This window comes from Populus euphratica, unplaced genomic scaffold (assembly GCF_000495115.2).
Source record: "Populus euphratica unplaced genomic scaffold, PopEup_1.0 scaffold1465.1, whole genome shotgun sequence".
Taxonomy (NCBI): domain Eukaryota; kingdom Viridiplantae; phylum Streptophyta; class Magnoliopsida; order Malpighiales; family Salicaceae; genus Populus; species Populus euphratica.
The window spans coordinates 21,703-35,036 of NW_011501321.1; the positions used below are offsets into that span (position 1 = coordinate 21,703).

Genomic DNA, 13,334 nt, shown 5'->3' on the forward strand with positions numbered 1-13,334 from the left:
GGAAAGAGAGACGAGAGCGAGAGTTTGGTGGAGATATTTATAAAGGTCGAATATGGTTGTGTTCGTGTGTAAAGACAATTATATCCCAACAGGGATTAGGATTTTACCAGTGACTGTATGTTATGTTTTATGCATGGATGAAGTCTGTGATCGTATTGTATTGGATGTGTTTTTTAAAAATATTTTTTATTTAAAAATATATTAAAAATATTTTATTTTTAATGTTTTTAATTTTTTATATTAATTCATTAAAATTATAAAATAAAATTATTAAAAAATATTAATTTAATATTTTTAAAATAAACTTAAAATTGCCATACTCTTAGAGTGTACAATTATTAATGCAAATTTACATGAAGTAGGGATTGTTTACAGAGTTAGAAAATAAAGGGAATGTGATATTTCATATTGGCGGATAAGAATTTGAGAGAAGGTATTATATGCATGCTCACTTTAACTAATAATATGTGTTTTTGAAGTTATATATGGCTGCTAATAACAAATCAATGAGTCTCGTGGATCAAAGTAAATAATATTTTGCTGATAGAGTAGGGTGTTATATTTGGTATCAGACCCCGACTTACTAGTTGTCTGATGGTATTAATGAGATTGTCGGGCTGCTTAAAATGGATGGATTGTAATATTCTATATTGGCAGATAAGAACTTGAGGGAGGACCTTGTATGAGTATACTCACATTGACTACTAAGACGTGTTTTGAAGCCATACATAATTGTCAAGCACAAATCCATGAGGCCCATGGACCAAAATGGACAATATCTTGCTGGTAGGGTAAGATGTTATAGGAAAACTTCAAATCAACCTCTAATTATTATCTAATTCTCAATTTACTCTCACTTTTGTTCAATTATGTCTATATGATTTTAGTCATCTCTCATTAGCATCTTCGTAGTTGTGTATTAGTATTTTTGCCACTATTTTCAAAGGTGTATCCTATTATGTTTTAATTTGAACTAGATAATTATATGTGTTACATAAGATGAGATTAAATTTTTACTGAATATAAAGAAAATACTTAGTGTTGTAAATATTTTTTCTAAGTTGGAAAAATAAACTATATGAAAGTTGACTTGATATGATATAATCAATTTTACAGGTTTAAAAACAATCCGAATGACTAGTAAAAATATAATTTGATTTAAAAAACCAAGATAATATCTTTTTTATATATATATTGAGACAACAATATATTAGATTGACTCTGATTTATTCAAATCAAATCAAGTTAACTTGCTAAATCCCTGGTGCAAGTCATAAGACCCAAATAATCCTGTAGAAAGCACAAAAATAATATTAAGCCTAATTTTTAATCAATTCAATGTTTAAGGTTGAAATTGAAAACAAAATTCAATTAAAAAAATAAGTCAAGGAACTTGGGTTAATTTTTCAAACCTTAGTTATGAGACCAAGATAATCTAATAGAAAGAAAATCAAAACAAAATTATAAAATTCAATTCTCAGTTAACCTAATGTTACAAGATAAGATTGAGAGAAAAAATCAATTTAAAAAAGAACAACAAATTACTTGAGTTAAACAATTAAACTCGTAACTCGAGTAACAAAACTAGTATAATCTTATAAAAAGCTGACACGACAAAAAGATTGATATCTTCTCTCAAGTTTAGGGTTGTCAAAGTAATAAATAACCTAGAAGACTAGGGTCAAACCACAAAAAAGTTAATTATTTAAATTATAAATAACAACAACAATAATAATAACAATAATAATAATAAGTTAAAGAGAACTTTGAGATGTAAGATTAATGTGAAGATTAAATAATAATAACAAATATTAAAGTTAGAAGATCCACTAATAGTATTTCAAATAAATATAATATAAACTCTTTTTATTACTCAACTAGAAACCACACACAAAGAAAATTCCAATCATATTATAAATAGTTAGCATGATTACATTAGTTATCTTATTCGAATAATATTAATAATTGTAAAATATTGTCAGGTATTTATAATTATAATTTATGTTAATAATAAATGAAGTTCCTTTCATAGCACAAGTGTTGGTTATATCAAACGGTTGGGCTATGAAAGTACCAAGTATTTATTGTACCAAGTGTTATACAACACAAATCTACAACATTTATGGGAGCTCAAGATTTAAAAGGGTCATTTTCAAGTCCAAATTGTAACAACAACGAAGAAGTCTGAATATGTCTTTCAACCAAAATATTGTTCAATGTTTAGCCCATATCTAGAGTTTTAGAAGTCCAAATGACCTTTTTTTTTCTTCTAAAAAGTTGAGATAATTTCCTACAACTTTCATGTTTTCAAGTAGTTCCAATTCTGACGTTATCAATAACATTTTGGGTAGATAATAGAAGATAAAGATTGTCACCAAGTCAAGAGTTGGCCACCCACTCATCAATTAGTTATCAAATCAATAGTTTTCAATTTTGGCCAATAAAAGGAGGCATTTGCCATGCATTTAGGCATCTTGGTTTAATTAAATAACAAGAGTCTACACTATACTTATTTTACATACCATTAGTGGATCCTGTAATCTTGATATTTGTTGTTATCATTGTTTAATCTTTATATTGATTTTCCATTTCAAAGTTCTCATCAACTTTTTTTTTTACTACTACTACTACTACTACTACTAGTATTATAACATTGTTCAATTCTTCTACTACATTAAAAATTAGTTTAAAATTTTACATGTTTTTATTAATGCATATGATATTTAATACATTTTAATGCATATGATATTTAAATAAGTATCGATTTTTTGATCCACGGTTATATTTTTTATTTAATGTTAAAAACACAGTAATAATACTTATATATTAATTCTTTTGTGTTATAAAAAAATATTTGACCTGTAGCAAGATGAGTTTAATAAACACGTTAATACTTTATTTTTTATATTTATTGGCATAAATGGTTAGAAATGTATTTAATTAAATATAGGTATAAATTTTTTAATTTATAATTAAAATTGATTTTTTTTGAAAAACTTATATATATATATTCAAAAATTTATCTCACTCGTAATGAAACGCATGTTAAATTACTAGTTATCACTGATTCCCTTGCACATTTACGTATTTAAAGAAAGTTTGGTCCATTATAGCACCACCCCAGAGATGAAGTAATGCAATTTTCATGAATACACCCGATTATAATTAACAATAAAAATTAAAATATGTTTTTAGAATGTGTTTAGTAGTGTGATAGTTATTACTTTTCAAATAATTTTTCATGTCAAAATGCATGCCAATAATATTTTTTTATTTTTTAAAATTATTTTTAACATGAGCACATCAAAATGATCCAAAACATACAAATCATATTAAATTTTTTTAAATTTTTTTAAATTTTTTTGAGAATGCAAATTGAACTGCGTTTCTAAACGGTTTCTTACTCTTATATTATATTGTCTTTTGATAATAAAAATATTTTTAAATTATATTATATATTAATTAAATTATTTTTTTGCTGGATGTTAGATTTTTATAACTCTAAGAAATTCTACTTCTACTTCGAATCCAATTACTTTTATTTATTCAATATGACCCCAAATATTTTGATGGCACTAAGCCATTGGGTTTTTCTCTCTTTGTCGTGGGTTGTTTAGGTTACTATTTTGGTCAATATATTTATAGTTTTTTGCTGTTGACACTATCATGTTCTTTGTGTTTTAAAAATATATTTAAAAATATATCAATATATATATATATATATAATTTATTTCAAGTTATTTTGATATTTTAAAATTATTTTAATATATAGATATTAAATTTAAAAGTTAAAAAATATTATTTTAATATATTTTTAAATAAAAAATATTTTAAAAATACTAAGCCTCAAACAAACTTGAATTATTTTTATATTTTAAAAAATTGATTTTTTATTTTTTTATTTTAAATTTATATTTTTTTAGTATTTTCAATATATTTTAAAAATAAATAATATATTACTTTAATTATTTTTTTAATAATGTTTTTTTGAAACAACCTTATCTTTAAAAAAAGAAAAAAGAAAAAAGAGAAAAGAGCTGTGTATCCTTTACAATTTTGAAGTGTGATAACGACAAAAACACATGACAAAAAAGAAATAAAATAAAAATCCCCGGAGCAAGACATTTAAAGCTAGCCTGCCTGCCTGCCCAGTGTCTCACTGCCTTGTTGTTTTTACTCTCTCTCTCTCTCTGTCTCTCTCTCTCTCACACACACACACCTCTTCACATGTAACGCACGTTTCTCTTTCCATGGTCTTCAAAACCCCATACTTTTCTATGCTGTAACCTCCGAAAGCAAGATTTCTTGTGGAGATTGCCCTTGACTTGGTAATGTACGGTGTGAGTGATGAAAAACTTTGTATTTTTGTTTGGTGAGCTGAAACCAACCTGATAATTTTAAATTTTTGACCCACACTGTTCATTTGTGTGCTTGTTCGTTGTGTTTGGTTCAGAATTTTCTAGGGTTTTTCCAAAGTTTCTATCCTTATGTTAGTTCTAAAGATTACTTTACTGTTGATGGTGGTCCTTTCCTTGCATTTACATTTTGTGTTCTGGGTCATGTGCATTTCAGTATCTTTAGCCTTCTAAAAACATATATTTTGTTATGTGGATTTGAGTGATAGTGATGGTTTTTTGAATTTGTTGCTGTAAGTTAAAAAGATAGTCTCATTTCAAGGTTTATTAGAGTTTTGATTGGTTTGTTTGGTTTTTTCTTTCTGGGTTTTGTTTTTGTTTGATGAGGCTTGATTGTGAGTGGTAATTCGGGTCATGCCTGACTGGGTTTGGGTTGGTAAAGGCTTAGGAGAATTGAAAGAGCTGCAGTTGGTGCTCTGAGGTAGTTGTGAGATATGGTATTGTAATTCATTTTTTAGTTTCCAAAGAGATGGTGTTAGGTCCTGATTCTATCAACGTGGCTGATTGGACTGTGGGAAAATCAAAGTTAAAGAAGAAGAAAGATGGTGAAGCTGAGGAAAGTGGATGTTGGATTAAGTTTAGGTTCATTGGGAGCTGCATTTCTTCAAGAACAAGGGTTGATAGCTCCATAAGTGGCACTAGCACACAATATGGTATAATTTGATTTATTCGCTATAACTAGTTTCATCTTACCGGTTTGTTTGAATGTTTTGATTGTGTTTTTGAATACTATTATAAACAAGAAAATTAAATATTTTTTTCATGCTTTGATTATAACATGTTATAATCATTCTTTAATTGTACTTGTTTGGTGCCACATGGATGTTGAATCATACTATATATTTATTCAATTCTTTGGTTTTGCAAGTGCATCACTCTGCGAGAATATGGTCTTTATCGTATCTGTCATTTATTCTCCTTATTCAAATTTGATTAGTACTACTGTCAGAGTGTTTTGATGCGATGTTATTCTCCATTTGTTCAATTTTTATGGGAAGGGGTTTCAGATTTTGGTAAGTGCTTAATTACTTACTTTGGTTGAGACAGTTAATTGGTGGTTTTGATTTTATCCTTTGTCTATCAACCAAATTTGGCCACTTGTTGTAATTTACACTAATTATTTTGCTGCTATCTTGGAAGCTGAAATGAGTCAAACAATGCAATATATACAGGGGCTCAGTGGTTGGAGCTTGCTATGCTCAGTCTTAATTCTCAAATGCTGGTTTGCAAAATATGTTGGTTGGATCATGATGTAAAATGTTTAAGATACTTGATATAAAAAAAACATCAAAGTTTTGTGGCATTATAATATATTCTTGTTCAAAATACTTTTCTTGCTAGATTTATATGGATGATTCTTTTTGAATTTTTTTTAGTTTCCCAATGTTAGTACATGGCATATAAAACAGATGATGTTTGTTGAGCATTTGAGCATTGTGCATTATTAAATATTTCAGGAAACTTGCAACCCTTCTAATCATTTATTGACAGCAGTCATAAATTTTATGTTCACATTTGTATTTGAGAACAGAACTCTTGTAGTGTTCAAAATTACATAACATGTGACCAACTCTATTGTAGGCTTTGGGGTAAATATCCAATTTTATGAAGGTTTCACTTCATACCCAGAAGTTGTTAAAATAAGAAAACAAATGAATGGATGATTCCACTAGAATCCAGAACAGACAACTTAGCAAATTCTTACCTAGTATATTGAATTCAATGCACAAACTATCTTATACAAGAGTAATGTACCTTTAAAAAAACTACTCTTGAATCAATTTTTTTTTTTTCTTGCAAATGAATCTAAAGGTTTTTATTTTGCTCGCACAGATGATAAAACAAAAAAAGTTCATTCAATTGAAATCAAGATACTAATCATGCATTGAAGCACCATCGGTGTCTCAGCATGTTCTTATCTCTCAAAGAGACGAAATGCAACTAACTTCAGTCATGATTTGGTGTTGTTATGCGTTGGAATGTTTTAACTAATAAAAATGCATGGATGGTTTAAAGTAAACCTACACTAGTATAGGTGCTATTTAACCTCAAAGATGCCCGTGCGTGTCTTTCTCTACATATTTGTAAAAAGACATGTCTCTTCTGGTTTATGCTGTTTCTGGAAATGTATATATTCATCTCTCAGGTTGTATGCAGTATCTGAGTTTGTATTTGAAAGTATAGATTAGTTGATTACCGAAAAACCAGATATAGTGATGGTATTTGTTTTCATTTGTGATTCAGCGGAAAGCAAAACAACAAATGATTCCAGTAGAGACCAACCAGCTGTTCAAGTGGGATCATCCTCGAGCACTAGCAATGTTGAAAGTTCTCCATCTACTCCCAATATCGGCGAGGAAATTAAAGTTTCCTCTCAGCTTCGAAAATTCTCCTTTAATGAGCTCAAATCAGCAACAAGGAATTTTAGGCCTGAGAGTATTCTTGGCGAGGGAGGGTTTGGTTGCGTATTCAAAGGTTGGATTAATGAGAATGGAACTGCTCCAGTGAAACCTGGCACAGGGCTATCTGTTGCTGTAAAAACTCTCAACCATGATGGACTTCAGGGACATAAAGAATGGCTTGTAAGAAATCTCACATCTTTTTTAGTCTATTCATGTACATACACATGCATGCACGTGCCCATATGTTTCACTTGCATGTTTGGTCTACAATAATTGCTTGTGGTATTTCTGCATTTATGGTTGAAGGATACTTCTTTTTTACATGGCAGGCTGAAGTTAATTATCTCGGTGACCTTCTTCATCCTAATTTGGTTAAATTAATTGGCTATTGCATTGAGGAAGATCAAAGACTTCTAGTCTATGAGTTTATGCCTCGAGGAAGCTTGGAGAATCACCTCTTTAGAAGTATGTAATGAGCTTATTATTCTACATTTTTGGTTACCTATCCTGTGTTTTCTCCTAAACTGGTAGATGCTTCAATGAGCCATCTATAAATGAGTGTACAGCCTGTAAAATCATTCAGTCAAATCTTTTGATTGGTTGGTTAACTAATGAGAGCTTAAAGTAAGAAGATAATTTAGGAAAAGAAGCATTGGCCAGTTTTTATCGGTAATCAGGACTGAGTTTATTAGCTCAAAGAAATTAATAAATTTTCCAGTTTATGCTATACAATTTATTTCTAGGATGGTATCATACCTACAAGTGATGTTCTTTTCATCCTTTTCTACATTTTCCTATTTTTTAATTGAAAGACCTCACCTTCACAGTCACATATAGTGTGAAATGAAGTCAGTGCATGCCTTAAATTTTATTGCCTGTGTAGAAAATGTCAAATTAATATGTTGCATGTAAAATCAAAACTTGTTTTGGAACAGGTTGGTGCTCATAAATGTAATGCATCATCCTTCTAAGAAACTATATAAAAGGGGTGCCATAATTAATTAAATTTTCAATGCACTTCTCTTATGGGAAGAGTTCTTGCACTCTCTCTCTCTCTCTCTCTCAGAGTGTCTATGGTTTTTTTTTTTTCCCTTTTTTTCTCATGCTTGCTGGAGGTTGTATTTATGCCAAACATAAACATTTCATGAATTGCAATTAATTTAAAAGGATTAGAATAAAGTATTTAGTTGAATGACCTAGGAAAGCTGCCATATATATTCATCACAGTAAATAGGGAAAGTGTATTTACATAGAAGACCAATTTATGGAGATAATGCATTCCATAAAATGTGTGCACACACATAATCCTTATTGTCCTGATTTAGGTGTGGTGGAAATACAGATACAATACTAGGTTCTGTTATTAGATAGATCATTGCACATTTTTGGGAGTAATATGTTTGATGCAAGCAGGATCCCTGCCTCTTCCCTGGTCTGTCAGAATGAAAGTACTGCTTGGCGCTGCAAAGGGCCTTACCTTTCTTCATGAGGAAGCTGAACGGCCAGTGATATATCGAGATTTCAAAACATCTAATATCCTACTAGATGCAGTGAGTGACTAGTTTTATGAAAATAATCTGTTATTTATCCATTGTTGTATCCATTTCTAAAGTATTGCTAGACCTATCCAGGACTACAATGCCAAGCTTTCTGATTTTGGACTTGCCAAAGATGGTCCAGAAGGGGACAAGACTCATGTATCTACCCGCGTCATGGGAACATATGGTTACGCAGCCCCCGAGTATGTAATGACAGGTGAGCATGTTAAACATTGTGTGTCAGTCTTTTGCATCATTACAGGTTTTGTGCTTGTGATTAGATGTAATCTAGCGTGTTAGCCCAAGTATTGATAACAGTTGAGCATGTTAAACATTAATCTTCTGCATATAGGCTTTATTCTCTTAATTGAATGTAAACCATGGTTTTATACATGATTAACAAAAAACTGAATTTCTTGTTGCCGAGTTTCTCCAGAACTTGTTCCATTTCTCAGTGGTAGCATGACTTTGTTCATCTTTGTCTGTCAACATTGAAATTCAGTTGTGTGTGTGCGCTGTGTGAATGTGAGAGGAACAATGAAATTTAACTACTTTCTTGATGTGGAAAAGAATACATAATTATATTGTCGTGAGGAGCAAAAACTCCCAAGTTTCACCAAATGACCTTCATCATGTAGCTATTACAACCACAACCACCACCATCTCACACCCCTGCAACTAATTCAACTGCTGTTTCAACAGCATCACTTGCTACACTGCTCTATTGATGTGGCATTCAAACTCTCCAGATAGTCCCCTTCATTCATTTTGTCATCTTTATGACTAGTCACCTAGTAATGGATTAGAATTTCCCCTCTGCTCCAGTAATATGTTGTCTCCACAATTTACTACTCTTGACCAGAAACTAAAACCAAGATTTATTATATCACCCTTCTGCTCCAATGTCACTGGCAGTACCTTGTTTACTGCCACTAACACTTTGTTACATCACCTTTATATCTACCTAGCTACTGTCGCTGGAATGCAGCCATCATAATGCTTCTTGCTTTCTAATTCCAAACCTTCACTACATTATGTTGTTGCTGCCTTCACTCATTTCTGCATTATCATTGTAACCATTTCACCATTGTTAGCTGTCACTGCTGCACCACCATACAATGAGCTATGTTTCAGACCTGTTATTTACTTTTTCAAAAGAACAAGAATGAAATAAATGTGGACTTGTAAAGAAATAAAATGACTTGAAAGAATTTCAAATTAAGATGTTGGGGAATGGGGGGATTCAAATTAAAGATGTTTTAGGCAAGAGAACATATGAGATGGCAAGAGGACCCAAGTTATGGAAAGCTTCATAGTTGTCTCTTAATCAAGTCAGACTTCAGGATACTTGAGATTACATTGGGTACTTGCATTATTAGTGGCTGAGAAATATGGAACCCTGGACTGATGGTGAATATAAATGTTGGAATTATGGACTGAACAATGGAAAGTATAGCATGAAAGGGCCTGCTTTCTTTGACAAATAGGCAAGTATTGTTTGTTTTTCTATCATGGAATGCTGGGACTTCCAGAAGATTTTGGGTTTTCAACAGTACTATTCTATGTGGTCAAATAAAGATCTATCCATAAAATTTTGCAACATTTTGTTGTATTGTACTTCATTTAGAAGAAGATGCTTTCTTAGGATCATCATCTTTTTGTTCTGCTAAAATAAAATAAAAAAATCCATATCTTCTATTGTTCTATTGACAGATTCCCTTGTCTCCTTGATTTTCAGACATGTCTGCATATACATTGACATGTTTCCACAAATAATTGAAATTCAATTTCTTGATCTCTATCTTCAATTTTCGGAAACTTATAAAGTTCTTCTGCTAAGCCCTGATCAATGAACCTACAAAATCCTTCAAATTGTATTTGATTAAATGAAATCCCCCTCCTCCCGCCTTTTTAAGATAGTTTTATTGATCAGTAATAATAAATAATGGAATATTAAATAAGAATGTCAGTTTGTTTGAATTTGGTATACACAATAATCTTCAATTCGTTAGGAATTCCTAATTTTGTCAACATTAATCAATCCAATTTTTTTTTTATTCGGCTAGAAATACATAAAGAATGGTATATTTCTTCCCTTACAAAAGAAAAAAAAAATAAATTATTAGAATTTGTCCCCTTGTCTCCTTGATTTTCAGGCATGTGTGCATATTCTGCAATGTCTTGGTTAAATGTTTTCTGAATTGCCAGTTTCCTAATGTCGGTAAGGTGAATTGGTTATTGTTTATCACAAAATCCAGTGAGTTTTCATTATTAGGATCAAATTCAGGCTAACTAAGAACTTGTCAAATTTCTTTCATCTCCCTTGCACCTATGAGACACATGGATGTTGCAGCCCTCCATCATGTGCGGATAATTTTCTGTGAGCATGTAATTAAGCCTTGCATTATTTGAGCTGGGTTATATGAAAATCCTCCCATACTTGTTACACTTGATGTTGTGCCAGGTCATCTCACATCCAAGAGTGATGTCTATAGCTTTGGGGTTGTTTTACTTGAAATGTTGACTGGTCGAAGATCCATGGACAAACACCGACCAAATGGTGAGCATAATCTGGTGGAATGGGCACAGCCACACCTAGGGGAGAGGAGAAGATTCTACAGAATGATAGACCCTCGTCTTGAAGGACGCTTCTCCATCAAAGGTGCTCAGAAGGCAATCCAATTGGCTGCACACTGCCTTAACCGTGACCCCAAAGCCAGACCTCTGATGAGTGATGTAGTTGAAGCCCTAAAGCCTCTGCCTTACCTCAAGGACATGGCCTGTTCTTCATCGTACTTTCAAGCCATGCAATCAGAACGAGGCAGCTCCAATCCAAGCGCTCAGAATGGAAATAGAGTGCGGCCAGGGTTTTCTAGGAATATGCAACCAACAAAGAGCTTCCCCAAATTCAATGGTCATCATGGTAACAGTTATTACTGGTCACCCGTTCCTAAAGCAGGAGAACCATAGCATTGAGTCCATGTCCTTTCTTTTTCAACCCCTTTCATTTCCTTGAATGATAGTATTGGTTAAAGATCATACTTGGGACCTTGAAAGGCCTTATGGGGTGTTTTTGGAAGATAATGCGGGATGTTCCTTCTTTCCTTTTTCCTTTTTGAGAGGATGGTAGTCTGAGACGCTACTGTTGATTGTGCAATGTTTTGTTTCTGTAGTTTCATCGTTTTTTGTAGGTTGGAAATGCCCTGACCAAACTACATTCAGCTTTGGAATGAGAGGTTGAGAAAAGACCTGCCGGGTTTAGTTATCTCAAGTTGGGATGATCCTTCCATCTAGGATGGATTGTAAGTATTAGATTAGGGATCATACTTGTGTTCTGGGTATAGATCATTCCCAAGGAATCAATTTGATTAAGTTAGGAAGAATCGATTCCATTCCTTTGCATCATGCCAAATTTTACTAGTGTTAACTTCTTACGAGTTACGTGTCACCAAAGCGGTAAGAGTATCTGTGTTAATCGTCGGGCTAAACTGCTGAGTACTGGCAGTCATATTATATATCCATTGTCGTTGCGACCTTGAGTGTTTTGTTTTGTCTTCTATATCTCCTCCACTGGCAGCACGTATCATGTTCCTATCTCGGGGATTAAATCTCTCATAAAAGTATTCAATTAGAAGTTGCTTAGAAATTTGATGTTAAGTGCAGCAAGCACGTAGATTTTTATTTCTTTTATAATATTAATACAAGGATATTTCATTCATTTGCTTTATGTTTACAGATTTCTTTTCTTAAAATTACAACCCTAAATGTAAGTATTTTTCTAGGAAACATCGTTATGTCTCTTCCCTTAAGGGCAAATAATATAATCAATTTTAAGGAAAGGCTCTCAACTTGATTTGTTCTTTTGTAACCCCAACGGGTTTTATGCTTGAACAAACGATATGAAATTTCTTAGGATGCTTGTGGAGATCACCACCTGTAAAGCCATGAAAAGAAGGAAGTAAATGAATAAGAACAGCTTAAACAACAATTTATGGGAAATTGATGTAAAGTGGCTGTGAGTTAAAGTTTAAAGCAACAAGCTCCTTGAGAATGTGAGGTTGTTGGATGGCTATACGAGTTATGGTGGAACTTAATAGAAAATATATGGAATGAAATCTTCTTGCTTATTTATGCTTTCCTCTATCTAACTTGTCAAAGAAAATGTATTTGGTGATGCAAAAGTTCATTGATGTAATCCCTCACAACTCTTATCATTTCTTTTTTATTGCTTAATTATTATGGAGATTAATTTAGTGCCTTTGTTCTTGTATGGAAAATTTTCTTAAACTCTTTCTCACTAGGTTGTCTTTATTTTTTGGAGTTAGAGTTGGGTATACAATTATGTAAGCCAAAGTAAACAAAAATACAAGCTTAATTCATGTAAACAATGATTACTATCTTCTACAACAATACCAAAAATTTGACGAGTGTCAAATTCATGCAAATTTAAACCCTTAAAAAATTAATGATTTATAGCATAGAAAATAAAGGTATTGTCATACAAAGATACAAGTATTAAAACTTAGTTAATCAAGACAAAATATTTATATTTAGATTATAACAAACCAAGTAAATATGCACTAAAATATACTAACATGATAAAATCACCTAATACATAATTTAAACATTAAGTAATTAAAATGAGGATTTTGTTTATGATCAAAACTAATTAATAGCAACATAGAACATTGAGAAAATGAAAGAAATTAGTTTTGAAAATAAAAAGGTAGATTCAACAAATTATAAAATATAAAAAGAGAGGTTTTAACATCAACATTGAGAAAGTGTTTCTCAAGAATAATTAATACCAATAAATGAATTAGATATGTTTTTTAATTTGATTGTGATCATAAATAAACCAACTATAAAAAAACAAGTTTTTCTACCTATCCTTACTTTTAGGTTAATCTAGCATATGTGTACAATAATTAACCTTAATCATATAATAACTTCACTAAGCATGTAAGATTTAATTACAT

The 13,334-nt window shown here is 31.5% G+C and overlaps 1 protein-coding gene across 2 annotated transcripts; it reads left to right on the top strand.

The window, feature by feature from the left end:
• The first annotated feature begins 4,135 nt into the window (after window positions 1-4,135).
• Window positions 4,136-11,586, top strand: LOC105117664 (probable receptor-like protein kinase At5g15080). 2 transcript variants are annotated; one of them, XM_011015406.1, is made up of 6 exons: window positions 4,136-5,068; window positions 6,660-6,997; window positions 7,147-7,282; window positions 8,231-8,367; window positions 8,449-8,572; window positions 10,820-11,586. In XM_011015406.1, exons 1-6 carry the CDS (start codon window positions 4,885-4,887, stop codon window positions 11,323-11,325), a joined length of 1,425 nt encoding a protein of 474 aa, XP_011013708.1. In that variant the 5' UTR covers window positions 4,136-4,884; the 3' UTR covers window positions 11,326-11,586. The 2 variants fall into 2 exon arrangements, with proteins under 2 accessions (XP_011013708.1, XP_011013709.1); XM_011015407.1 differs by having other exon boundaries at window positions 4,136-4,372.
• Window positions 11,587-13,334: the final 1,748 nt, after the last annotated feature.

Bases quoted from the DNA above. Each gene is read 5' to 3' on its own strand.
- LOC105117664 (XM_011015406.1), top strand. From the start codon at position 4,885: ATGGTGTTAGGTCCTGATTCTATCAACGTGGCTGATTGGACTGTGGGA. The intron at 6,998-7,146 runs GTAAGAAATCTC...TTTACATGGCAG, and splicing joins AGGGACATAAAGAATGGCTT to GCTGAAGTTAATTATCTCGG. The intron at 7,283-8,230 runs GTATGTAATGAG...TGATGCAAGCAG, and splicing joins GGAGAATCACCTCTTTAGAA to GATCCCTGCCTCTTCCCTGG.